The sequence below is a fragment of the Malania oleifera genome, chromosome 3 (genome assembly GCF_029873635.1).
Source record: "Malania oleifera isolate guangnan ecotype guangnan chromosome 3, ASM2987363v1, whole genome shotgun sequence".
Lineage (NCBI taxonomy): Eukaryota > Viridiplantae > Streptophyta > Magnoliopsida > Santalales > Ximeniaceae > Malania > Malania oleifera.
The window spans coordinates 12046101-12072001 of NC_080419.1; the positions used below are offsets into that span (position 1 = coordinate 12046101).

Here is a 25901-nt window from a genome sequence, read left to right on the forward strand (position 1 = left end):
ATCTTTTATTATAAACTTAATAAACCATTAAACATTAGGCAAAAAACATTGACCTTGCTCAAAGACTTTGGCAAGAAAAAACATATACCATTTTTTGAATATCTAATGGATTTCTTTAATTATGAGCAAAACACATGGGCCTTCTTTTATAATTAAAAAGTTTCACCAATAGATTTGATATGCTCAAAGAGGGGGTATAATTATTTAAAAAATTAAATTTCAAGAGAGCCTATAAGACCTTTAAATATTTCGTAATATTTTTGTCAATTCTCATATCTCCAAGATTTTTGAATTATTTAAAGAGGGTGAGATTTTTTTGCCAAACCTCTAGATGTTAGTGCTTTTAACTCTAATAAATTTTAAACCAAAATAAAATAAAAAACTCTTATCTCATTTGCAGTTATAAAATTATATATTATAAAATATTTATTTTTTAATTACATTATTCACATTCCAAGACATTACACAAGCCCTAATAAAACAACACATGATTGACGATGGAATCCGTTAAACGGACAAAAGGAGACGACACGAGTCCGGACTGGCACACGGGAGCGACCAAAAAGCACACATGGCCGGTCCGCGTACGCAACCCGCCACAATTCGTTCCTAAAGGAGACCCACCTCACAATCCCCAGAGCAAAGACGCGCACAACCGCACTCGCTAGCACACGCACCTCCTCCGGCGTTAACTGTGCCAAGAATGGACGGCGTCTCCGATCATCGGCCAACGATCATGGTGACCAACGACGACGGAATTGACGCGCCAGGTCTCCAAGCTCTGGTTCGCGTCCTCGTCTCCACCAATCGATACAACGTCCTAGTCTGCGCACCTGACTCGTACATTCTCCACTCTCTTCTCCTCTTTTCAGTTCCTTTTGCTCTCTCTTTTCACAAGCCTCCCCACCGATATGTTATTTCAATCTTGCTGCGGTTATGGTGTTTCGATTAGATTTTGATTTGATTGAATCGCATTTTATGTTGATATCTATTCGCCAAATATGTGTCAAATTATTGATATTAAGTGCCCAAGTGTGTGCCATTTCTGAATTCATACGTGCTTGTGGTTGGGGCTTCTACAGGGAAAAGTCAGCTGTTAGTCATTGTATTACTTGGCGTAATGCTCTCGCTGTCAAGCAAGTTGAAATTGATGGAGCAACGGCCTATGCAGCTTCTGGTTTGTAGATCATTTGCTTTCGTTCCTAATTTCTTTTTATATTACTTACCTGGTCCACAAAAATGTTCTTTGAAATGCATTGTACTAGTAAGAATTATTTATTTTATTATATCGACTGAAATTGAGACGAAATCTCTTTTTTTGTTGAACGATTGGGCACTTAGAGCTTGTAAAGTAGTTATAGTTATATAGAATTGAAATTAGAACAATCTTGGTTGGCATATTTTCTCGCCCTAGAGCAGTTCAATCTGCAACAGAACATCAGCAGGGGCAAAGCCAGGACTTCTGGTGAAGGGGGGAAACAACTAAACTAATAACTTTTTTTCTTTTTTCTCTCTCAAAATATCATAATATATAGCCCACATTTAATATGCACCCAATAGTGGGGAGGGAAAAGGACTACCTATGCTTCCATGCTCAAAGCCACCTAGCTACCGACCCAAGGCAAATTTAATGGTTTGCAAGAGGAGTAGATTGTTAGGGGGAGAAAGCAAGCACAATGAATTATATGATACAAAAATTAAATATTTCGACTTTTAACACAATGATACACACACACACACACACACGCATGTGCGCGCGCGCGGGGGCTCAGTGCAGCTGGGAACATCTAATAATCTATATTTGTTTTGTTCAATAGATTTTAGAGCATGCAAAGTTTGTTAACTTCTTTTTTTAAAATAATTTTTTAATAATTGGAAGGACTTCTTATATTAATGATATTTTCTGTTAAAAAGCCCGTACAACTAGACTATTACAAATAGATTTGCATTGGCATTGCCACAAGAGTTGCAGAACTCATGTGACTAGGCCTGTGGTAAGAAGACTTTGATTAGCTCTGTGCAGAATCATTGCAACATGGCATTGAGGTGGATAGAATCTAATTTAGGAGAAAGTGGTTTTGATTGTTGACGTAAGTAAATGATCGGGGGCATCCTGCAAAGGTTGTGTTAATGAGCTACCGAGTGCAAACATTACAGTTAATACATATTGGGTAACATATTGGCTCAGAGTCGCAGACACTGATTTGAGGTGGAATGTTTGACAGTGCAGACAGGTTTCAGTATGTTGTCTGTGTAATGACCATTTGTTGATTTCTGTAAAAGCACTTGTAAGGTCCTGTTATGCCATGGATTTTGGGATATAAATATTATTTGGTGAGGAGAACCTTGAATTCTCTTCCTTTTTACTGAGTCTGCTTCCTCCAGCCTTTTACTGATGTAACCCTTGTTACCAATTATGAGACCTAATCAAGTCAATTATATTGCTTGCTAATTTCTTGCTTATAAAAAAAGTCAAATGTGAATGTTCAAATCATTGATTCCTCATTGTGTGAGACTGTAGGTTAGTATGCTTTGGATTACTACAAATCTACAATGGAGTGCTGTGTTGCAAGGTCAAATGCAGAGTCTGAGATAGAGCCATTGTATATGCTACTTGTGAATTGATTTGGTTAAAGAATATGTTGGAAGAACTTGGGTTTTAGCATTCACAGCCTATGGGGTTGAAACTTGTGGAAAAGCTCATTAAAACCACTCACGTGAAGTTTGAATATCAATTGGCTGATTTCTTTACTAAGTCCTTAGGGAATGCCCTGGTTAAATTCTTTTCTAACAAGCTAAGGGCATATGATATATATGCTCCAGCTTGGAAGGGAGTGGTACAGGTTACGTGTTAGGCTATTACTGTTATTTTTAGTACTTTGGATATACTATAAATAGAACAGGAGATCTACTATTTTGTAGTTTCTTCAGTTATCACACTTCTTTAACACAAACATCTTGCTTTCATTGTGGTATTCTATGGTTTTCTTGGGTCCTTTCACTATTGATTAGTGGAGATGTTGGCAAATGGCTAGACTTGAGTCAATTTTTATGTGGCATCCATTAGATCTTCTGTTGACATTTGGCCGAAATTTGATTTAAAATTTTAATTATTCAATTTTAACTGGAAGCAGGCATTGCATTGATCCTCCATGCTAGTCTCTGAGAATGGGATCACAGGCCATATCTCCTTAGTGTTGACTGTTGACTATTGAGTATTTAAATCTATACTTAACAACATCAAACGATCCACTTGAAATCATTCCATTAGTGTAGCAGCTTTTTTTCTTCCCACCTTTTTATCTATTGGTGTTATCTTTTTTTGCAACCTGTCCAAACTTCAACTGTGAGTGATACCTTTCTATGTGTATGTTGCGCGGGGCTGACCCAGTACTTGGGAAACTCTTCATTTGTTGTTTCCTTTAATCAAAATTAATAATGCATGGCCACACATTGTACTGGATACCTTCTTTTGTTCTTTAATCAGAACTATAATGCTTATACTTTACAGGAACTCCAGCAGACTGTGCTTCTTTAGGAATCTCCAAAGCACTCTTTCCTTTGATCCCTGATCTGGTAGGTCTCTGGGATTCTATGGTATGGAAATATTCATGATCACTTTGCTTCAGAGGACTCAATTAAATCTTATCTTATGTTTTCTTGTTTAGCTTCTATCTTGCCTATTTTTCTGCACTGAAGGCCTACATAGGAAGGATTACTCTTTTTATTTGCTCTTTACCTTGCCAAACATCTTGACATGCATTCTGAACATGTAATGATACGGGATCCAGAATTTAGGCCATTGTGTCAGAGTCGGACCATAGCCTCATGCCTTTGTATTTTATATAATTTATGGGCTGGTAATCTAGAAATTACATAATTTAGGGGCTGGTAATCTAGAAATTGTTGTGTCATGCTATTTCGTGATTTTGGTATTTTCTGACTTGTTTTCTATGCCTGAACACAGGTAGTCAGTGGCATTAACATGGGCAGCAATTGTGGTTATCACATGTTAGTAACATTTCTCTCTGATGTGCCTTCTCAATGATTAGACTTGCGACCATTTTGAGTTCCAAAATGCTGAATGACTAATTATGTAACTTTGGTGTAAATATCAACGAAATATCATGGTTCACAACTATGTAAATTATTATGTTTCATGAGGAAGTATGCTGACTTTCTAATTGCTCTCTAATGAAGGATGTAATTTCAGTTTCTCAAGAGGGCTTGTTTTGTGTTTCTTGAAATTTTTTACAGTTATATCAACATCTTGTCCAACTATGTGGATCCATGTCTTATATGAACTGCAACTTCGAGCAATTTTTTGGTCATAGGATTTCCCAGAACTTCTATTTAGGAATACTTAAGTTCAGTGGCGGATCCAGGAATTGCAGTTGGGGGGGGGGGGGGACGTGCCAAACTATATAAATAAATAATTTATTGATAATATTTTTACTATAATTATCATATCTTAACTAATAAATAACCCTGTGTTTGGGAGCTTAGATTTCAAGTTTTGGATTTTGATTTGTGTGGATTTGAACAAAACACAGTGAAAAATTGTATTTAATTTTATCTAAATTTACACTAATCCAATTTCAATGCTCGAAATCTATGCTCCCACACACCGCCATATTAATATTTAATATGAAATAAATAAAATAAAAAATTAAAGTATCAATGGTAATTTGGCATAACTATATGTCATTCATCCAATTACCATACATTTGGGAGCATGAATTTTAAGGTTTGGATTTGTATAGATTTAGACAACGTAATATAAAATTGTATTCAATTTATTCCAAATCCATGCACAAATCCAAGCTCAAGCCCTGAAATCCATATTCCCAATCACTACTTCAAGGTTAAGGATATAATTCGTAATTTCACATTATTATATGAAAAAAAGTAGAAAAAACTATGAATAATCAATAAACCTCAAATTCACAATACACAGCAATGCATTATGTCAATATTACAAATTACGGTTAATCGGACATATTATTATATTAATATAATTATATATTAATTTTTAACATTTTAAAGTATAAATAAACAGAAGGGATGGGTGTGGGGGCTGCTCCCACCAATTCCTGTAGTTCCGTCACCGCTTAAGTTCTTATTACAGCTGTTGCTTCCGTTTTAGTCAGTGAAGATGTAGTGCTATTTTTATGTAGGCCAATTAATTTCTGATCTGTCCTTGAGACCATACTGATTGGGCGCCTAATTGGCTGTACAGTGTTTACTCCGGGACAGTTGCTGGTGCTCGAGAGGCCTTCTTTAATGATGTCCCTTCTGCCTCCATATCATATGATTGGTATGCGGATTTCCTTCTCATTTATACTTGTTGCAATTATGGAAGGAAATCTTGTTTTAACCCTAAATATACACAATTGTTCGTTAGCTTATAGTGAGATATTCTTGTTTTACATTTGGAAACTCCCCTACAAGGTATGCAGATCTCCTTTTACATTTATACTCGTTGCAATTATGGAAGGAAATCTTGTTTTAACCCTAAATATTATGCAATTGTTGGTTAGTTTATATTGAGATATTCTTGTTTTACACTTGGAAACTCTCCTACATGGTAGATATAATTTATGCTTGAGTCTTGCTGAGTGTGAGATACATATTTATCTCATTCATGTTTGTAAGGATAGATGCTTCTTATTACTAGATTCTTTGGCCATACAACTTCTGTCATTAGCTGGATGTATCATCCAGAGCTACAAATGACTAGGTTAAGAAGTTTGAGCCTTTGCCTTTGTGGCGCTGCAGTCCCTTGGAATTCATGGTAATCCTTTTAGGGTGTGGCATTGCAATACTCATCACAAATAGCACAAGAGCCAAACTGCCATGTGACACTGCTAGTGTGAGACAACCCTTGAGCAGGTGGGCAGTAAGCCACTTGACGGGATAAGTCTATCTAGATTGTGTGCTTGTTTGGTGTTACATTTGAGACCTAAAAATGCATGTTCAGACTAGATTGTTGCTAGAAATTGTGTTTGGAAGTTGCTAACAGCTGTGTTAGAAGTTAGAACAGCATTTTTTTAGATGGAAAAAAGTATTTTCTAGAAGGTCAGACTTATTAACTTTTGCAGAATGATGCTTTTAGATAAGTGCTAGATTTAGCCGAAAGTTATCAATGTGCGAAATTGGCCCTATGTGTAGTTTTGTGAATCACCTGGAAGAAGTCAGGGTATTTCTTATGGGTTGTAGAGATGCAAGGTTAGTTACAAATGATACCAAATATGATTTGTTTTGTGGATTCCACACTGTTGGCTGGCTGCTACAGTAATTTTGTCTAGACTAATTCTGATTTGGACATTTTTTATTGTGGCAATGGTAAAATTGTCTCAATAGAGATTCATGCCTTAAATTTGCTCCTCAAGTCATGAACAAATTCTGTAGCTAGCACCAGGGTTTTAGGGAAAGGAAAAAGATGAGTAAAAAATGGACTCAAATGGGTGACTTGTTGAGTGTATTCATACAAATTCTTATGTGCCCTTTGAAGAGGATTAATTGCATTTGAGAAGAGAGGGATGGTCTCCACATAGGTGGCACTCATAGTGATTCAATGCTTTTAATTATCCATGTAATAACACCTCTTCCCATTTTTGTGTACATCAGAAATGGACCTCAAGGCTTTGGCATCAGGTTTAGAGTGATCCAAATATGAAAAATAGGAGAAAAACTCTTTGAAATCTATTGGGCACTCAGATGGTCATCAGGTTTAGTGTGGTCAAAATAGGAAAAGAGGTTAGAACTATGAAGATGAACAGTTATGGAGGATGGTTGTATCTGAATCTTATTGGTTCTAGATACTAATAAGTAATACTCCTTGCATGCATGTTAGATGCTTGAAAAACATGTCATATAACTCAGCAATGTATCTTAACTTAACGACAGTGTATCTTATATATATATATATTTTGCTTCAACGATATATCCTATGTTGTGTGTCAATGTTGACCTTTAAAATTGTTAAGGCTTGTTTTATATTGTTGGTTGAGGCTGGGCCTTGGATCAATGATAAGGTTGTTCCTTTGTGATTGGTTGATGATGGTTTCAAGACCAAGGAAACAACCTCATACAATAAAAAAGTCGGGGTAAGGCTGCCTACGCTGTGACGACCATGGGCGGATCTACATATACCCAAGTGTGAGCTATAGCTCTCACTTAATTAACAAAGATCTCCTTGTTATTATGTATGTAAGAGTCTCAAATTCTACTTGCTGCTGCATAAGGTCTAAGTCCAAAAAAGTAAAATTTGGAAGCTATTTCAAAATCAAAATAAAAAAAGAGAAAGGAAATCTAATTGAAGGAGATCCAATGTAGTGAAACTTTGAGTTTTTATTTTGTTTTTTGTTTTAATATTTTAGAGCTCTAAAGCTATGTTTAAATTGAAGAATTCTAAATGAAGAATGAAAAATTTAAACTTATAATTTTTTTTAAAAAATAAAAAATGAAAGTACATTATCTGTGAGCTTCAGCCCTCACTGAACATAGGTCCTAAATCCATCATTGATGATGACCCACCCTCCCTCTACCCTTGCAAAGTGGGGAGCCTTGTGGTCTGGGGATGCTCTTGATATATATTGTTGGACCACAATCTAATAGTTTAAACTTTTAGGGAAAGTGGTAAATTGGTAATATAAGATAGTATCAGATCAGGATATCTTGGGTTCTAGTCTTGTTCCCGTGTTTAATGCAAGTTTGTTAAAAATCTATCGTGTTCCCAATATGGGTGTTATTCATTGTTTGTTTATCTCTCCACATGCAAGGGAGTGTTAAGGCTTGATATATAGTTGGCCCACAACCTAACAACTTAAGCTTTTAAATGAAGTGGTAATCTATCAAAAATTCATTAATGCTACACATGGGTTACTAGTCTTGGGTTTGGATTTATGAGGATTTTTTTGAAATTTAATACAATCCTGTATTTTGTTTTGTTAAATTTACAAAATTCCAAATCTATGTCTCAAACTTTATGCTCTCGAACCCGGCCAAATGTTTTCTAATTAGTGTTTGGAAAATCATTACTTTTTTGTTAGACATAAATTTTTATTTGCAAATTTTTAAATAATTTCAAAAAATTAACACAAGGTATGATGAAGAAATATAACATCATCTAAATTCGTATACTTCCACTTGTTTGATATTCTATTACCATTTGACGCTTGTTTAATATTTTTTAGATAGAGCATAGTGAAATATTGATGTATATGCATAAAAAAATTATATTTAATTGTAAACATATCCCGCTGTATCATATGTCAATTTTTAAGAATTGCCAACTAACATATCCTGTTCATAGGGTCAGACTATCTCATATGTTCAGTGTGTCTGCGTGTTTCACATTTGAGGTTGATAAATACAATGAATATCACAATTTAGGAAGACATGACATGATTACTGGGAAAAAGAAGTTGTGCATTGTCAGGATTGCAACTGATCATAAACCCTTCCTACTTCAACAACAGTGCATTGCAGAATGATGAACTTCTTAAGTGGGGTTACTTTTTCATGGGTGTAAACTCCTTGGTTCTCATAAGATTGCTAAGAGAGGTGATTAGTAGAAATATTTAGGACATGAAGGGCTGATGATGATAACGAGGAGATATTGGAATACTTTATTTTCCTGAAATGGATGAGAAATAATTTGAAGTTTTTGCTTTATTATTACCATAGTTTCTATACTAGTTATGATAAAGACCAAAGAATGCAAGTTACTGGTTATTTGATTCATGGCATCAGGATCAGTGATCTAGGATGGTAGAAGGCTACAGATATATCGTATGCAGAAGTTTTCATTTCTTGTTGATAAAATTGAAGTTTATTGTGGTGAAATAGATTGTTATCTGGAGCATATTGGACTTTAAACTTGTTTTGATACAGCACACTAGTGTGCAACTAGCAAGATAGTAGCTATATGCAAAAGCTTTGGAATCTGTGCGGGTATTTGCGGAATGAATCAAGATGATGAAATCATGTATATTTTTATCATTGTAGGCAAAACTGCTGCACATTTAGGAGTTTTCCGTCCAAATTTAACCAACCAGCAACAAGTTTCTAAAGCATGGCCTAGTTATAATATCCTATATCCACAGCATACAGATGCCTCCAATCAGATACCAGCTTCTGGACAAATACTTATCTTGAACTTGAGAATGTGGCGGGAAACTCATCAAACAGTTGCCATATATAATCAATGCATGAAAAATTTGAATGCATTTATAAATATTGTCCATTAACAGAGTTCCACCTATTAATATGGTATTGTATGAATGAACTAATTGCTTCAGACAGTTTTTTGAATGGAAAAACTAAGAGCTATAAATTCAAATAAGGTTGCTAGCAAACTGTCTGCAACCACCTTTATATTGACTGAAAGTTTGATAGCTCTTGTGTATTATGTGATGTGTTGAAGTTCCATGAATTAATTTTCCCATTTATTTATTTTCCCCCAGATCTTACGCTTATAAAATTTTATGTATGGAATAATATGAGAATTTGGATGATGATTCTATGTGTACTTTGCTTTTATGAATAATTTGGTTATCTGGTTCACAGGGTTGGAGGTAAGAGTAGCATTGATGACTACTCCGTAGCTGCTGAGGCTTGCTTACCGATCATAAGTTCTATATTAGCTGAGATCAACAAGCAAACCTATCCTCAAAGATGCTTTTTGAATATAGATGTACCGACAGATGCCGTAAATCATAAGGTGGTTCTCCAACTTGCCGTTGAATATATCATTGTTACATGAAAAGTTTATTAGATTGTTGTTGTTCTTTAAACATAATCACATCGTTGGGATGGATCTTGTGAGAACACTTTTTGAATGTCTGTTGACAATTGTTGTGAATTAGGAGATGGACCTGCCAGAGTCATCTGGTTTTGCTATTTCAGTCCTCCCACTCTCTCTCTCTCTCTATAGCTAAGCATGTTGACTTGTTTTAACCCTAAATGAGATAACTGGTATTTGCTGGAGAAAGTAAAAGCATTGGACTCGAATTCCTCTTGGGTGGATCACTTTGATGTGCCTCCTTTTTGGGAATCTTTTAGGTCGAGGACTTCTTCTAACAAGGGATATTTTTGCCACTTTCTTCCCCACACCCCTCACTTTTGATCTGGGAAGGGGGGTGTCATAGATGTCCCTTGAGGTTCATATTTGACAAGGATTCAAGCAACGGATATTTTTTCCCCTTTCTCCCCCACCCCCCTCACTTTTGATCTGGGGAGGGGGTGTCATAGATGTCCCTTGAGGCTCATATTTGACAAGGATTTGGCTATTATATAAAATTTGAAGGCTTTTTTTGCTGTATCTTGAGGACTTTGGTTTTCTACTTAAATACGGTTAAGGCTGAGATTATTGAGATGGTAAAACTCCCATACCTGCATTCCTATCCTTTCATGTATCAAGGCAACTCCTAGAGTTGAGTACACTTTTTTGCCCTGACCCCAACCCATTCATAGGTTGTATCCACAAAGATTCAAACAAGTTATCTTCCATCAGTGGACAAGCTGCTGATTTTACAAATTTTGAGGCATAGATTTTTCATAATTCTACTGTAGTACAACAGTGTTTGCTTCCCTTTCAGAGCCAGACTGATAGAGATTGGCTGATCAACCATTAGAAGTCTATAAAAGAAACAAGAAGGTAAATAACCCCACAAGCACTGATTTGTGGAGATAATGGGAAACAAGGCGTGACTTGAGAGTTAAATTGAGTTTTGAATTGGTGTGTTGTTCACATTGCTGGAGCTGAGCACTTTTCACGAGTACTGTCAGATTACTGTTCACAAAGGTAGTTTCAAGTTTGAGATTATTATTTTTTCACTATGGGCCCTATGTTAAGGGTATTTTGGGCTTTTATTTTCAGTTATTTCTAGAGTTTTGTTTAATTTTATGCAGCTCATTTTGTATGATCAACATTAGTTTACTTTTGACGGTCAAGAGTGAATATTGCTGAGGTAGCATATATCATCTTTATACTGATTTTTTTGGACAATTAATGAAGAATTGTCTATGTTTATCGCAAAACCTTAAACCTTAGAAAGGCAGAGAGTTTCTTCTCCCTAAAGTCATTCCTAAAACATATTAGTTTGATGTTAAAAGTTTATGCTATTTTATCCCTATAACTTTGATTAATAGCCTCCAAACCTAGGAAGCACAGATATTGACATGAGACATTGATATGACTTGATACTAACATAGAGATATGGCAATTCCAAAAAAATGACGATATGAAATGACGTGGATACATTAATTAACTTATATATGTGCATGTTTTTCCTTTTAAGTGGCAAATATTGTTGTCATTTTAATTTAAAATGAAATATAAGCATCAGTCATGCACAATTGACATATTGATATAGCAATTCCAAAAGAATGAAGATTTGAAATGATGTGGATACATTAATTAACATATATATATATATTGGCATGTTTTTCCTTTTAAGTGACAAATATTGTAGTAATTTTAATTTAAAATGAAATATAAGCATCAGTCATGTACATTTACTAATTGCTCATTTTACAAACTACACTTATACAGTCATCAGCCACATTCATATTATATGATATTCGTCCAATGACAAAAAAAATAACTCAAGGGCATGACTGATTGTGGGGCCATAGGCATGGCTCTTCACATATATATATATATATATATATATATATATATATTTAAATGATTAATAGAGTGTCAAACTGGCAATGGCATGAGAGAAGGGGGGGGGGGGGGTGGGGGAATTCTAGGGGCTGAGAGGTCTGGCAATGCTTTGCAAGGTTGGCGCAATGGCGCTAGGGCTCCAAAATGCAATCAGTCCAACAAAGAACCTCTTGACTCTCATTTTCTCAGCCCCTCTTTTTTTTTTTTTTTTTCCTTTTTGGGTTTTGTTAACAAAGTTGAAGGGGCAATTGGGCAACACACTGCAGCATGCTGCTGCAAGAAGTGTCCTTGAAGTGTTCTCAACCATGTCCCAGACTAAAAATAAATAAATTAATTTCTGTCACATGTTGAATATGTGTTGGGTAGGTGTCTGACATGACAGACACGACACTTCAAGCTTCCAGAAGTGTCAATGTTTCCTAGAACCAAACCAGACTTAAATCCCTAATTTTCTATCCTAATCTCACCTATTCCTAATTTCTTCCACAAATTATACCCTAAATCAATATCCTTAGAATTTTCCCATACTTGTCTTGCATCAATTTAGCATTAGAGCTTTTGGTTGGCGAACATGTTTTCTTGGAATGGAAAGATGTTGAGGGGAAAATTTACTGACTAGTGGCAGACGATTTGCTTTGAAGATTGTTTTGAAGTTGGGTAGTCTTGAAGCTTGCATGAATGATTAGAAGATATATGTTTAGGATTTAAAAAATTGCTATGCCTAAATTTGAATTTGAATGGGGTACTCCTCGCCCAGTAAGGAGAGGAAAATGTAACTGGTGCCGCTTCACCCGCAAGTGAGCAACTTAGTGAATCCTCTTGCTTGTGAGCTTGAGGCGGGGACGTAGTAGGCAATATTGGTCGAACCCCAATATTGTTTTCCGTGTCTACTTTTTATATTCCTGCACTTTAATTTCCTATACATGTTTATAGGTGATTTATTTTATATGTTGTGCATGTGTTAAACATTGTGAATGATTGGAAAATACTGAGCCTTCTATATCTGATTTTAATATCTGCTCAGTTATATTGTATTGGGTTTTTGGAATTGCGTAGAAAGACCTTAGGTTGTGTTTTACTGAATTGTGATTTGAATCGAACTTAAGTAGAAATTTTTTAAATACCCAATTCACCCCTTCCCCCCTTTTGGGAATACACCAATTCCAATAGGATTCATATAACTGACCCCACCTAGTGGGACTTAAGACTTGGTTTTGTTGTTGTTGTTGTTAGTTTTAAGAATATTTAAATTTATATGATCATTTTATTTTAATCTTCATTAAACAGTATACATAAAACAAATTATTTAATTCAAAAAATTATTTATAGGTATTAAAATGTCTAATAGTAGGTTGTTAAAATAACTAAAAATGGTCTTTTTTTGGTTTAAAAAATTTCTTTTTAAACAACTAAAAGAATAAAAATCGACTATAGAAATAGAAAGCTGGCAATATAAATAGAAAACTGACAAAATACACAAACATATTTTTAGAATATATTTCTTTATTATATAAAAATAAAAAATAAAAACAAAAAACATTAAATATAACAAACAAGGCCTAAGTTGCCAGCTTTCTATTTTTATTGTCAGCTTTTAACTGCTTGTGGAAAAATTGAAAATTATTTTGGTTGTTTTGGTAACCTATTACCAAAATATTTTAATTTTCAAAATTAATTTTTATTGGATTCAATCACTCTTTTTATAAATAAGTTTTAATTAAATTTAAAATAAAATAGTCTTATGAATTTAAAACATAATTAAAACAAAAATTTCCATAAATTTTGAAAAAATTTAAAAAATATTAATAAAAAATATTTTTACTATTTCTTAATTGTAATGTATACTAGGATTGTTCTTTTAAAGTGAATTTTGGAATATAATAATTAAGTAAAATCTATAATTATTAATATTTTATTTTTATTATAATATATCTAATTTTTATTATTTTGAACTTTCCTCATTTTGACATATTTGTTCAATTGTTGTTTGATTTAAGAACAAACATAATCATTTATTTAATTATTTTAGTTTTACAGATGCTAACCAAATATATTGTCTGTTTCGATTTTTAGCTTGATTCTGATTTCTAATTTTTAATTTTGATTTTGATTTTTATGGTTTTTTTTTTTTTTTATAGTGATAGCAAATGGTCCTTCAATTTTCCAATTTTGTATTATTGTGCTTTATTTTATTTTTTATTTTTTTTGAATGTAGGTTTCTTAATATTGAAAGGGAAAAAATATATATATAATCTAAAACCACCATGATTTTGTCAATAAAAGGCATATGTTCACAGTGTACACAGCCTTGCTCCTACTTTTATCTAGAGAGGCTGTTTCCTTGGACTCAAACCTATGACCAACTGGTCACTAAGGAACAGCCTTACAGGTGATTCAAAATTAATTTTTGAATTGAAAATGAAATGTAAAATTGTTCAGTTTTGGTCTAGTTTGTTGGTATTCATTAATTTTTATACACCCTTAGTCCTTTGTTAAGAGTATTTTGGGTCTTTATTTTCAGTTACTTCTAGGGTTTTATTTAATTTTATCTATTGCATTCTGTATGATCGAGATTAGTTTAATTTTGATGGTCGAGATCTATTATTGTTTGGGTTAAGCTATGAAGAGGCATGTACTTTGTACTGTTTTCTCTTGATTAATGAACAACCGTCTGTATTTGCTGCAAAACCTAAAACCCTTCAAGTGAGAGACTTTCTTACCCTAGGAGTGATTCCTAGAACCTATTAGTTTGATGCTAGAATTTTTATGCTATCCTGTTTTCGTTACTTGATTAATGGCCTCCAAACCAGGTTTGAATCCCTAATTTTCTAGCCTAATTTCACTAATTCCCCAGTATCTTCCACAAACCATACCTCTAATCAATTTCCCTAATTTCCTCTGTTTGTCCTGCATCATAGACTCTCTTGAAAGTACTGTTTTGAAGATTGAAATACAGATGTTGTGATTTAAACTTTTGAAGCTTCAACTGGCTAGGATGATCCTTAGTTGGATTATAGCACCTATAATTTCAAGATTTGCAACAACCAAGTTTTCTTGTCATGGTAGTTCATCTGACTCTTCATTGTTTATTTTATGTGGACACTTCAACTTCAAGGTGATGTAAACATATTTATTGAAGATTATTTCAAGATCTATTTTTTTTGTAGAAATTTGTATTGCCACAACACCAAATTTCTATCAGCAGATGAACTTTATGTCTTACTATAGCAGATGGACTAGCTAGCTCTGCTTTTTTGGGTAGAGGATTGCTAGATAAATTAACAGCATTATCCATGCTGAACTTTGTCTGTAGCTCGATATGCACAAATAGTATCAACAAATGGATAAAATCATTGGTTAACTTTGAACTTTGTTCACGCTTTTATATTTGTTTCAATTTTTATGAAACATTTAGGCCTGCAAATGGTTTACTTAGTTTTCTATGTTCAATGTGTGTTTCTTATGACAACAATATCTATTTTTATCATAAAATATTATCTGTTCTGAAGAGCAGCGCTGATTTTCAAATTTGGTTGTAATATTATGTTTATATCATTTCTTGTGTGTCAAATAGGGGTATAAGTTAACTAAGCAGGGTAAATTTATTACCAAAATGGGTTGGAGGCAAGTTAGTTCTAGCACGCAGGGGGGTAAAATGTTGTCCACGATGACAATGGCGACGGGCTCATCAGGAGGGACAGAAGCAGATGCATCAATTTCATCAGAAGAATTTCTTTTATTCAAAAGAGAAGTATGGCTCTTTTCTTAACCTTGTTGCCTATTAATTTGCAAAATTGTGCTTCATTCCATGACAATGGTGTTACCTAAATTGTAAGCATTGTTGAGTCTTCTGCAATATTCACTGAAACTTTTATTGGAGGCCCCTAAAGAAAAATTCTTGTTGTGCACATGTTTTTTCCATGCCTAGTCTCCAGTTAGACTGTTTTGGTTTTATATTTTCTTGTAATAAATGTGAGCTTATGGGTTATACGGAACTTCAGATTAACTTGACATTTAGCAGACATGTCAAGAAAAAAGTTGTGTACTTGATCCTGCCCTCTGGCTTAACCTTGCAAAAGTTCCCAGGGGCATATAAAGATGATGAGTTTTACACCTGGTGTAATTTGACCTTCTCTCTCTCCCTCTCTCCCTCTCTCTCAGACGCACAATCACATGCACAAACGGCACAGGCATGTACACGTGCATATTTTTCTATATAAAAATAAAATAGGCATGTCTTTACATGTTGAACTTGTGCTGGCATATTTCTTCATTTGAAAAGCTTTTTCAAAATTTTCAATGCATTTAAGTTGAATCTTTTGGGTGTATTGGAGCCATATTCCCCATATGCATCCTTCATAGGTGCAGCAAATCTACTTTTTTGAGTGTTACATATATATATATATATCCTTTTCTACCAAAGAAAGTGCTTGTTTGCACTTGATTTTTAATAAGCTGGTCTCTTAATTTCAAACTAATTCAGTAAATGAGGGGTGTTTGATTCACCTCTTAATGCATTCTAAGTGCCTCCTTGAAGCCAATCCCTCTGCCCCACATAGGCAAACAGAAAAAAATAATGGCTTTCTTATTCGTTTTGAGACTGGATCGCGAATTCAGAATCAACTCTTTACTTTACCAGACAGCCCTGAGATTTTGTATCAATGAAATTTCTTTAATGCCACATATGGGAGCATGAATTTTGGACCTTGGATTTGGATTTAGGTAGATTTGGATAAATTTCAATACAATTTAATATTATATCTTATCCAAATCCATTACACAAGGCCTCTCCAAACATAGGGTAAGAGTTGCTTACTGTGTTACCAAAGACCTCTAACCATTTGGAAAACTAAAATTTATCTATGATAATTACCTATCTTGTAGATTATATTTGTAGTCCTTTTAAATCGTGTATAAATGGCGATCTGTTGAACTTAATATGTGAATTGTCGCAGATAAGTTAGCTTTATTATCTCCTTTAAGAATCATCCAATTAATGATAACTTCATTAGAAGAGAGAAAGTATGCAAAACGTGTGCAGAAGCTGGGAATTGAGACCTTTCCTTAATATAGGATGGGAGACCAAGTAGTTTAGAGAAAAGGGATGTCTATGAAGTTTCTGATATTAGGACTTTGACATTTGATTCAATGAATGAGACTGGCATGATTGCATCTTTTCATTTTGTCTCTAATCAAATTGGACATTTGTTTCCCTGTTTTTTTTTTTCTTTTTTCAATTTTTTTTTTCTTATTTTTCTTATTTTTTTATTTTTATTTTTATATTCAATTTCTCATTGGTCCTTTACCGAGGTTAAGTATTTTACCGAGGTTAACTAAATACTATTTTTTCTAGGTAAGGGGAGACCAAGTTATTGAGGATGACATGGACTACCAATCTCTTAAAGATGGATATGTGTGTATCTTTTATTTATTTATTTATTATTTATTTGGTTTAATGTTTCTGAACAGCCAATCCATGATCAACATCGTGCTCATAATCTACTTTTTCAGATAACAGTTACTCCTCTTGGGGCGCTTTCTCCTCCTGAGGTAGATTGCCATGCATACTTCAAAGATTGGTTGTCAGGTGTGGCTGAACAACCGTATTCTTCTGCCTTATAATTCTGTAAGCACTATAAGCAACCTTTTTCTTGTTGGTTGTGAGGTTTGATGACCAAATATTATTGAATCTTTTGATATTCTATTCTCTAACATTCATGATGCTTCGCCTTTGGTGTCATGTCGATCCCAACAAAACAAGTCAACAAGTTGACAGCAATAAGCTTTCTATTGTTATTTTCTTGCTTAATTATTTGCTTGAATTTTTACATCATTGTTTTTGACTGGGTTAATGTGCATTTTTATGATGAAGAAAAGAGAGAAGAATACAAGTAAAGGAGGAAAAGAAGTCTACCAAGGAGGAAGTAAGAAAAAAGAACAAAAAAATTCAAAAACAAATACAAAGACAACCAATACAAGTAACAGAGCCTTGCATTCGCAAAGGATATGAGTGAGAGGGAGCCCTGCACTAGCACCTACAACCAAATACTAAAGTGAAGCAATAAATGAATCTTTCTTAGTTGGTCCAACCAACAAGGCCTTCATCCCTATGACGCAATAAGTTTATAATTCATATTAGTTGTAAATTTATGCCCAACCTCATCCTTCAACTCACAACAGTGATAAAAATGGTGACTGTAGGCTTTGAATAGAGGCATCCAGTATCAAGAGGACAAGGTCAATGAGCCCAAGCTTTGTAATCGAAACACACTCAAAAGGGAATCTTGCCCATGGATCTATTCATAAAGTCATTATAGGCAGATACATAGTACGTAAAGCTGAATCCTAATTGCTCTATTTTCACCCACAACACATCTTTGATCTATCTAAATTCTAAATAGATCACCTAAACTACCATTAAGAACATACTCTAACCATCAGTTTGGGGATGGAAAGCAGTAGGCATCAAATTAGCGTCACGTCATCCAAAGTGTCTTCCAAAGATAACTAATAAACTTTTTGGTCCTGTTAGGCATTATTGAACTCGGCAAACCATGCTGTCTGACCACCTACCTACCGTACAACTTAGCTACATGTGAGTACATAAGAGCTTTGACCATGTGGAATGAAATGTGTTATTCTAGAGATCAACTGCAACAAAAAAAGAAATCATGCCCCTCATGCATTTTAAGCAGTCCAAGAACAAAATTCTAATGCAATTTTTGGTAGGTTGGAGTGGAATTATTTGGAATGTAATGGAATAAATAATTGTATGACGAATGTGTACAAATGGAGTGATCAATTCCACTTCATTCAATTCCACTTCATTCAATTCCATTCCATTTTTTTTTTTTAGATCAATTGGGTAAATATATTGATCGATTGAGAATATATACAACTACACTGGGCATTCCCAGGTCACCTTGATACCACAATGACTATACAAGTCACAAGTCCCAAAATACATCAAACCTAGGCATACCCAGGGGCCAAGGAACTGGCCAATCGATATAGCAATACTCAGAGATATCACAAGAACATCAATACATGCCCTACAATATCAAACTGAGAACATATCAAATTTATCAAAAACCGCCCTATAGATATGTCTTTGTACGACACAAATTAAATCTATAGGAGCTATTACATGATTATCAAATCTTTTCCTATTCCTAGAGTGCCAAATAAAATACACAGTAGTAGCCAAGCAAATTTTCTTCCCAGCTGAGTGAACTCCATTGCCTTTTGCTTCTTTATGTAACCATTTCACCGCTGCCTTGATTGAAGTCATAGCCCTTTTAATTCCAATCCACTTTCTTATGCTACTGCACACTTCAGCCGAGTACTTGCAGCCGAAGAAAAGGTGTTCAAGTGTCTCCATATCCCTTTTACAGAAGGTACATCTTAAAGTCAATCTCTACTCCTTGTATCTTGTCGCAAGTTGGGAGCTTTCCCTTCCATCCCAGCCATAAGCAAAAAACATACTGTGGGGAAATTCCATTATACCAGATAGATTTTATCCATGGCATTTTTTGACTCTTCTCCCTCTAGAACTCATAGAGTGTATGCGAACCACTTCCCATTCTTTCCATATTTTCTATGGCTGCAGCCACACTACCAGAATTCAGGACCAGCTGGTCTTTGATTTCAACCAAACTTTTGAATAGGGGGGAGTCATCTTTTTTAGCTACAACATACCAAACTTCAGTCTCCTTCAAGTAAAACTGATGGATCCATTTCGTCCATAAACTATCCGTTTTAGCTTGTACATTCCACAGCGCTTTAGTCAACAGTGCTCTGTTCCATGTCTTGAGGTCAACCACTCCCAAGCCACCTTCTTGTTTTGGCTTGCAGATTTCCCTCCAAGCAACCAAGGCTCTCCTCCTACTACCCCACAGGAATACTCGGCATAGCTTGATTACTTGGTTTAGAACATTCCCTGGAATTGGAAAAATGGCAAACCAAAAACCTTCTATCCCTTGGATAATTGAATTAATTATTTCTAATTTACCAGCATAAGACAAAGTGTGCCCAGGCCACCCTTTAAACAACCCAGCAATTCGATCAATCAAAGGCCTATAGTGGGCAGCATTCAGTTTAGATTTTTGCAAGGTGTGCATGGCAAAAGATGGCTGCTAGAGCCTATACGTAGCCAAGGCAATATCTTTACATAAATAGTTGACTCACCTACATGCAAATCCCAAACTAGAAAATCCCTAAAAGAAGTGCATGCAAATCCTTAAGCATGAAAAAGTCAATGGCATGTTCTTTACAGTTTCTCTTACTCATGTCTTGGAAAATGATCCCAAAATCAAAACAAGAAAATACTCATTTTTCAAGAACGAAAATCCTATGATCATGGTTCTCATCACATGAAGAATGGCAGCAAGCAACTCTCTCTATTAAGGCCATCATCTGTCTTATTCTCAACACACTAATGATGTTTGGGGACAATGGTATTTTCATAAAGGAATTCTATCCAATCAACATGCTTAACACTTAGTCTTTTTTTTTTTTCTTTTTTTTTTTGGTGTGTGAAGTTAGTATAGCAAAGCAAGGTGGTAAGTAAACAGATTACAAATTTTTGGGGTAAAAGATAATATTTACATTGATGGAGGGATTGCACAATAACATAAAACTCTTGGTTCTGCATGACATGCAGAACTAAATTTATTTATTTTAAATTTTAGGATATAATATTTATTTATTTATTCTGTGAATTCTAGGATCCAAAGCAAGGTGGTTAGAATAGCGTATAAATTCATGGGTTAAAAAAATAATATCTTAGTTGATGAGGGATCTCACAACAGCTTAAACTCCCAGTGGAGTATGACACCGGGAAATAATTTATTTTTATTTTTTTCTTTCAGGATATTTATTTATTTTAACTGGCTAATATCCTTATGATTTTAGGGTAGTAGTTTTTAGGAAAGTAGCACTCTGGTATATTTTAGATTCTAAAATTAGTTTTCTTATTTTCCAAACACTGTATGCCTATAGAAGGCTACATACTAAATTCTATTTAGAGTCAAATTACAATTATATTGTGTAGGGCGTAGTCCTGTACCAAGTGATATCAGGGCAGACTCTAATCCAACACGAATATAAGTGTTAATTAGAAGGATTGACCATTTTAGCCTATATCGCAAAACTGTATGCAAGTTTCAACTTTAAACTCAAGAGTTTGCAGTTTAAACTTAAGTTGCCTTGTGTGCCATCTCCACCATCTCGATCTTTGCCAGGCTGCCGCTGACCCTTCTCTCCACTTCTTCATTCACAATCATTGGAAGTAAAAGGACTGAAACTTGATAATAATTAAATAGAATATCTGAAATGGCTATGGGTAACCACCTTATGCAAGAGCTTTTGTATGTTTGTTTGCTTTCTAGCGTTGCCGTTCCCTGTTCATTCTAACAGCTTGTAACTGTTAAAATCGAGAATTATATATGGAACTTTGCTTGTTTCTTTAAGATTGTTTTTTGTAGGCTCAATATATCCTCTATTTGTTAAGTTATTGCTCCACTTATCCCAAATGTCTAAAGGAATTAATTCTCAAGCAATGTAGGGGCAGTTAATATAACATTCTTTTCCTTTTTCTTTTCTTTTTGGTAAAAGGACTGGCTAGTTGTGTAATTCCTGTCATTTGGTATTCTGTAATGCATGAAAATTAACAATTTTGAATTTTGTAGATAGGTGATTACATGGAGAAAATGAAATGTTGAGATGGGGGATACGATACAAATTAACTTTAATTTTCTAGGAAAGCAACTTTAGAGAGGGACTATGGGGAACGAGTACAATGTTATTTTTATGGTGATTGTTTGGGAAGGAAAAACAGTTAGTAGGTTGTACCGTAAGAGGATATTGATAAAATTTTTTGTTAAGATATATTTTAGAATTATTAATAAAATAATAAATGGATATTAATTTTTTCTTTGAAGAATATAACTTAGTAGCTCATTTCTTCAAATTTACAAACTGAGCAGGAAAGTAGTTTTACTTGTTTATTTGCTCCAGTGTGCTGAATTTTTCTTGAGTATCTTTAGAGATGAATTTTTTTTTCATAGGCAAACAGAATTCCTGATGGCTTAAATTCCATCTCTGGCTGGTAAAAGGATCTGCCACAACAGACTTGCACTCTTGTCATAAAAGAATTGCACATCTTAAGATTCCACATAGGAAGTGTATAATGTCAGTTCTGGGGTGGGAGAAATATCACGAAGGTGCTGAATTGAAATTCATCCTTCACCGTGAGGCCTACTGAGCCTTTTATGGGACACTTGCCATGGCTGCAGGCTTTAAATGGGTGTTTAGGATGACTTACAAAATTAGTTATGTGACTTTTAACTCCTCCTCCTCCTCCTCATCATCATCAACAACAATAAGAAGCCTTAAGCCCCACTAGGTGGGATTGGTTATATGAATTCTTTTTCTCTAGTTCACCCGATCGAGAGCATATTCCTCTACTAAATTAAGGGCTATTAAATCCTTTTTTACTTCTCTATCCCTTTTCATGTCAGAAACAATAACTAACTCACTCTTCCTCACAGGCGCTCACTAGGTCTGTGTTTTAAATGTTTAGAGACTCCAAACTATCTAAGAAGTCCCTCCTTTATCTTGTTTTCGACTGGTGCTATGCTTAAATTATTGCGCATATGTTCGTTCCTTAGTTTATTTATTTTATTTTTTAATATTATACCACTCAACACCTATTTTTTTGAACACATTTTTTAATTGCCCAACATTTTAAATCATAAGGCATAGCTGACTTTATAGCCGCCTTGTAAAACTTTTCTTTTAATGTTAAGGGTATTCAACGATCACACAATATGCTCAACTCTCAACTCAAATAGCTGCTTTTTTCTTATTTGAGTGATTTAGTTATTTGAATCACAAGTCATGTGCATCATTTTAATTCATTGCAAACCTCTCGTTAATCAATTCAGAGCATTTGGATTGTTGACTGTTGGACTTTTTAAGTCTATCCTCTTCATATCCTTAGGCTGGATTCAGTTCAGTTTGGTGCTAGAAATTGGTGCCTTGAGACATTTTGGAAAATCTCCTTCTGGTTGGCTGAGGGATTAGATGCTTGTAGGAATGGAAATTGAAGTTGGAATACAAGTATTGCAATTACTTGAACGTAGGGTGGAAACTTAGGAGATAATGGTTTATATCAGGTTGTACTTGGCCATTATTTTTGGAGTTGGACTGGAATTGACCATGTCATTTGTATAATAAACAGTAGTTTTAAAATATTGAAGATATTTTTGGCATGCCTTCTTAATCTATTTTGTTGTGCTTTCTTCTTCATCAGAATTGAGATCCAATTTTTAAGTTAAAAAGCAAAGTGAACAGAACTACCATGAATGCTTAGTAATACGATTGATGGTTTAAAAAGAGTAATGAATAGCAGCTTAGTTTAATCTTCTAGAACAAAGTTAAGGAACATCATCATTAGAATCGCTTAAAAGGTATATCCACTAAAGAATACTTTTTTGGAAGAAGGGGAAAATCATGTAGGTTGTCCCATCCATTCTATAGATATCAATCAACTTCACCAAGCCCCCTGAAAGATGTGAAATGAAAATCGAACTGCCATCTTAACCGCTGAAAACAGACAAATCAACAATAAAGAAAAAAACAAAAAGAAAAACAGAGCAGTAGCAGGGAATTTATTACCTGTTGGCCGAATGCTTCAATCACGCTCAGAATTTTCTTTTTCTTTTTAAGTGTTAAGAGCTAGATACAAGCTTGTACAAAAATTGAGAAACCCATATTCTGAAATGTAGCTTAAATCTTAGGAAAGTGAAGAAAAAAGAAAAAGAGTAAATACCAATTTATATGAGTATAAAAAACATTCTTTAAATATTGTATATGTACATGAGGAACTATATATCAGATTGCAGAGCCTTCATTGTGTGGATGGCAAAGAAGGTGCATGCGACTCCACCAGTATAGACCACAGGACGTGCACATCTTCGTAGTGGCAGGATTTGACATCCTCGTACAGAATGTATATCCCCCTCCCTGCACCCAAACAGATAATACCAAAATGAAACGTAAGTACATTGGAGAAAAAAAAGTGAAGAAATGCAGCTAAGGTACAAGGGGGGAGAGAGAGAGAGAGAGAGAGAGAGAGAGAGAGGAATGTATTGTGTTTAAGCACAGGAATTTCAATGGGTATGGAGTGTAGATGAGGACGGCAAATGCATTGACTAGAAATAGGCGCCATTAAGAAAGCTGATTTTGTATGCACATTGAAACAATGTGGGAATTTACAAAGAAAAGTGAGAGAGAAAGAAGAGATAACAATGACGATGCATAAAAGTCCAAGAATCACCAATGCGTGAAGGTTTTAGGGCAGGACCATTGGACAAATAGAAACAGAAAAGAGAACAAAGAACACAAGACAAATAGCGAAGGGCATGAGACAATTGACAAGAAGAATGAGAATGAAGTAGGAAAATGAGAACAAAAACAACATTCAGCAATGCAAAAATGAAGTAAAATACTGCAAACGTTGCAGAGAGAGTATGAAGGAGGGGAAGTACTCTTCTTCTGAGCAGAGTGAAGGCGAATCCAGAGCTTCTTCACTGGGGAGAGGAGGGACCGGAGCCACCCCATTTGGAGAAGTGAGTGTATGGGTGGTGGTGGCTCATGTACCACCAAAAAATGAAAGGAAATAGAGAGCAAGAGAGAGAGAGAGAGGTGTCGTAGATATGCTTGCTTGGACAAGGGTGAAGTCTAGATCACTGTTGCTACCACATCATCCCCCACTCCCTTGCAGGCTAATCATGAGTATCACATTTTCTCTCTTGGTGCAGTGTCCGCGTCACACCTTTTTCCCTTGCAGTAGAAGGAGCCTCCCCACCAATCGCTTCCACTTTTTCACCCAAACCCCTCTGGTTCTCCTCCTCCTCCTTCACTAACGTTCCTTCTGCCTCAAGCCTCTTTTAATTGGTCTTCACCCCTCCATGCCCAAGTTTCCCTTTTTTGGGACTTCCTCTCCTCTACTTCACCCATTTTGGGTAACCTCTTCCTTTTTAGTGAAACATAATCATACCCTAATGAACTGGGATTTTAGTTCTTTCTCATCCTCTACAAGTATCTGCCCCCTGTAGGTGCACCGCCCTTATCCCTTTTGGGCTTCTCTGTGGGACTAGGTCTGCATGGGTTGTCAACTCGGATACTTGACCCACTGAGTCAAGACACAACCTACCGAGTCCAGTTAAGCTGTCCCAATCACGAAGCAATTAGGTTTTGTTGACCAGTTCAAAGCTTGGCTTTACGAATTTAACAATTGGGTTAATTGCGGCTGGGGTTGGGTCGATGATGCATGCTTGTGAAGCCAATCCCATTTACCATATATATCATACCTACTTGGCTTGTGTGTAAGGCAAAGCTGCAAAGTCAAAATTCAAGAAGAAGAAACAATGAAAGTTGGGTGTTGGTGCTTTTAGGCAATCACGTGCGATTGTCAAAGCAAGGCCGGCCGGCCTGCCTGCCTGGATGATGGATCAGGTCCAATCTACTGAGCCCCAATTGGGTTCTCTACCAGAGAAGATCAGCCCAATAACTAAAGCTTGGCCACTTATGAGTATTGCTGAAGCCCAGATGTCTATAGGTTTCTGTTTGCACTTTGGGCCAAGATTTTAATAGTACTATTTAAGTATGAAAATTTGTTCAAATATGACAAAAAAATTAAGAAAAACTAAGGTTTTGTTTAGTCGTGGAAATATTTTTTATTTTTATTTTGTTTTTGGAAGAATTTTTTTTTTTTTTTTAAGTTTTGCAATGTTTGTAAAAAAAATGAAAAAAAAATAGAAAATTTTGGCACTATTCACTAATAGGAAATAGTTTTATTTTTTATTTTTTATTTTTATTTTCAAATAAGTACAAAATGTCACATTGTTTTCCAATTCTATAACTAAATTTGTATGCAAAGGATGCAAAACATGTTTTATTTATTTATTTATTTGTTTTTTCCAAATTTCTAAGTTCTTATATAACTTTTGGAAAATTGGAAAATAAGGTGTGATTTTATAATTATTTTAAAATGTAGAAATAAAATTTTTTTTTACAACTAATCAAGCTCTTTGTTTTTCTATATAAATCATGAAAATTGAAAAATAAGCTACATTTTTTGTAATTCTTTGAAAAGCTAAAATTAAAAAATAAAAAAAAAATTGGACAGAAGACATGGTTTTCTCCTAAGATTTAATAA

General features: G+C 34.8%; 1 protein-coding gene and 1 long non-coding RNA gene across 3 annotated transcripts; one reads left to right on the forward strand and one right to left on the reverse strand.

Moving 5' to 3' along the window:
• The first annotated feature begins 493 nt into the window (after positions 1-493).
• Positions 494-17473, forward strand: LOC131151076 (uncharacterized). Of its 2 annotated transcripts, none has more exons than XM_058102257.1 (9): positions 494-840; positions 1083-1177; positions 3512-3576; positions 3968-4011; positions 5240-5317; positions 9574-9727; positions 15252-15428; positions 17031-17090; positions 17189-17473. In XM_058102257.1, the coding sequence occupies exons 1-9, from the start codon at positions 704-706 to the stop codon at positions 17297-17299; spliced, it is 921 nt and encodes a 306-aa protein (XP_057958240.1). In that variant the 5' UTR covers positions 494-703; the 3' UTR covers positions 17300-17473. The 2 variants fall into 2 exon arrangements, with proteins under 2 accessions (XP_057958240.1, XP_057958241.1); XM_058102258.1 differs by having other exon boundaries at positions 507-840; positions 17196-17473.
• A 5895-nt stretch (positions 17474-23368) lies between these two features.
• On the reverse strand, positions 23369-24974 carry LOC131151077 (uncharacterized). The gene is made up of 2 exons (XR_009135687.1): positions 24229-24974; positions 23369-23704 (listed from the first exon to the last, which is right to left on the reverse strand). It is a non-coding gene; the product is annotated as an uncharacterized LOC131151077 (long non-coding RNA).
• Positions 24975-25901: the final 927 nt, after the last annotated feature.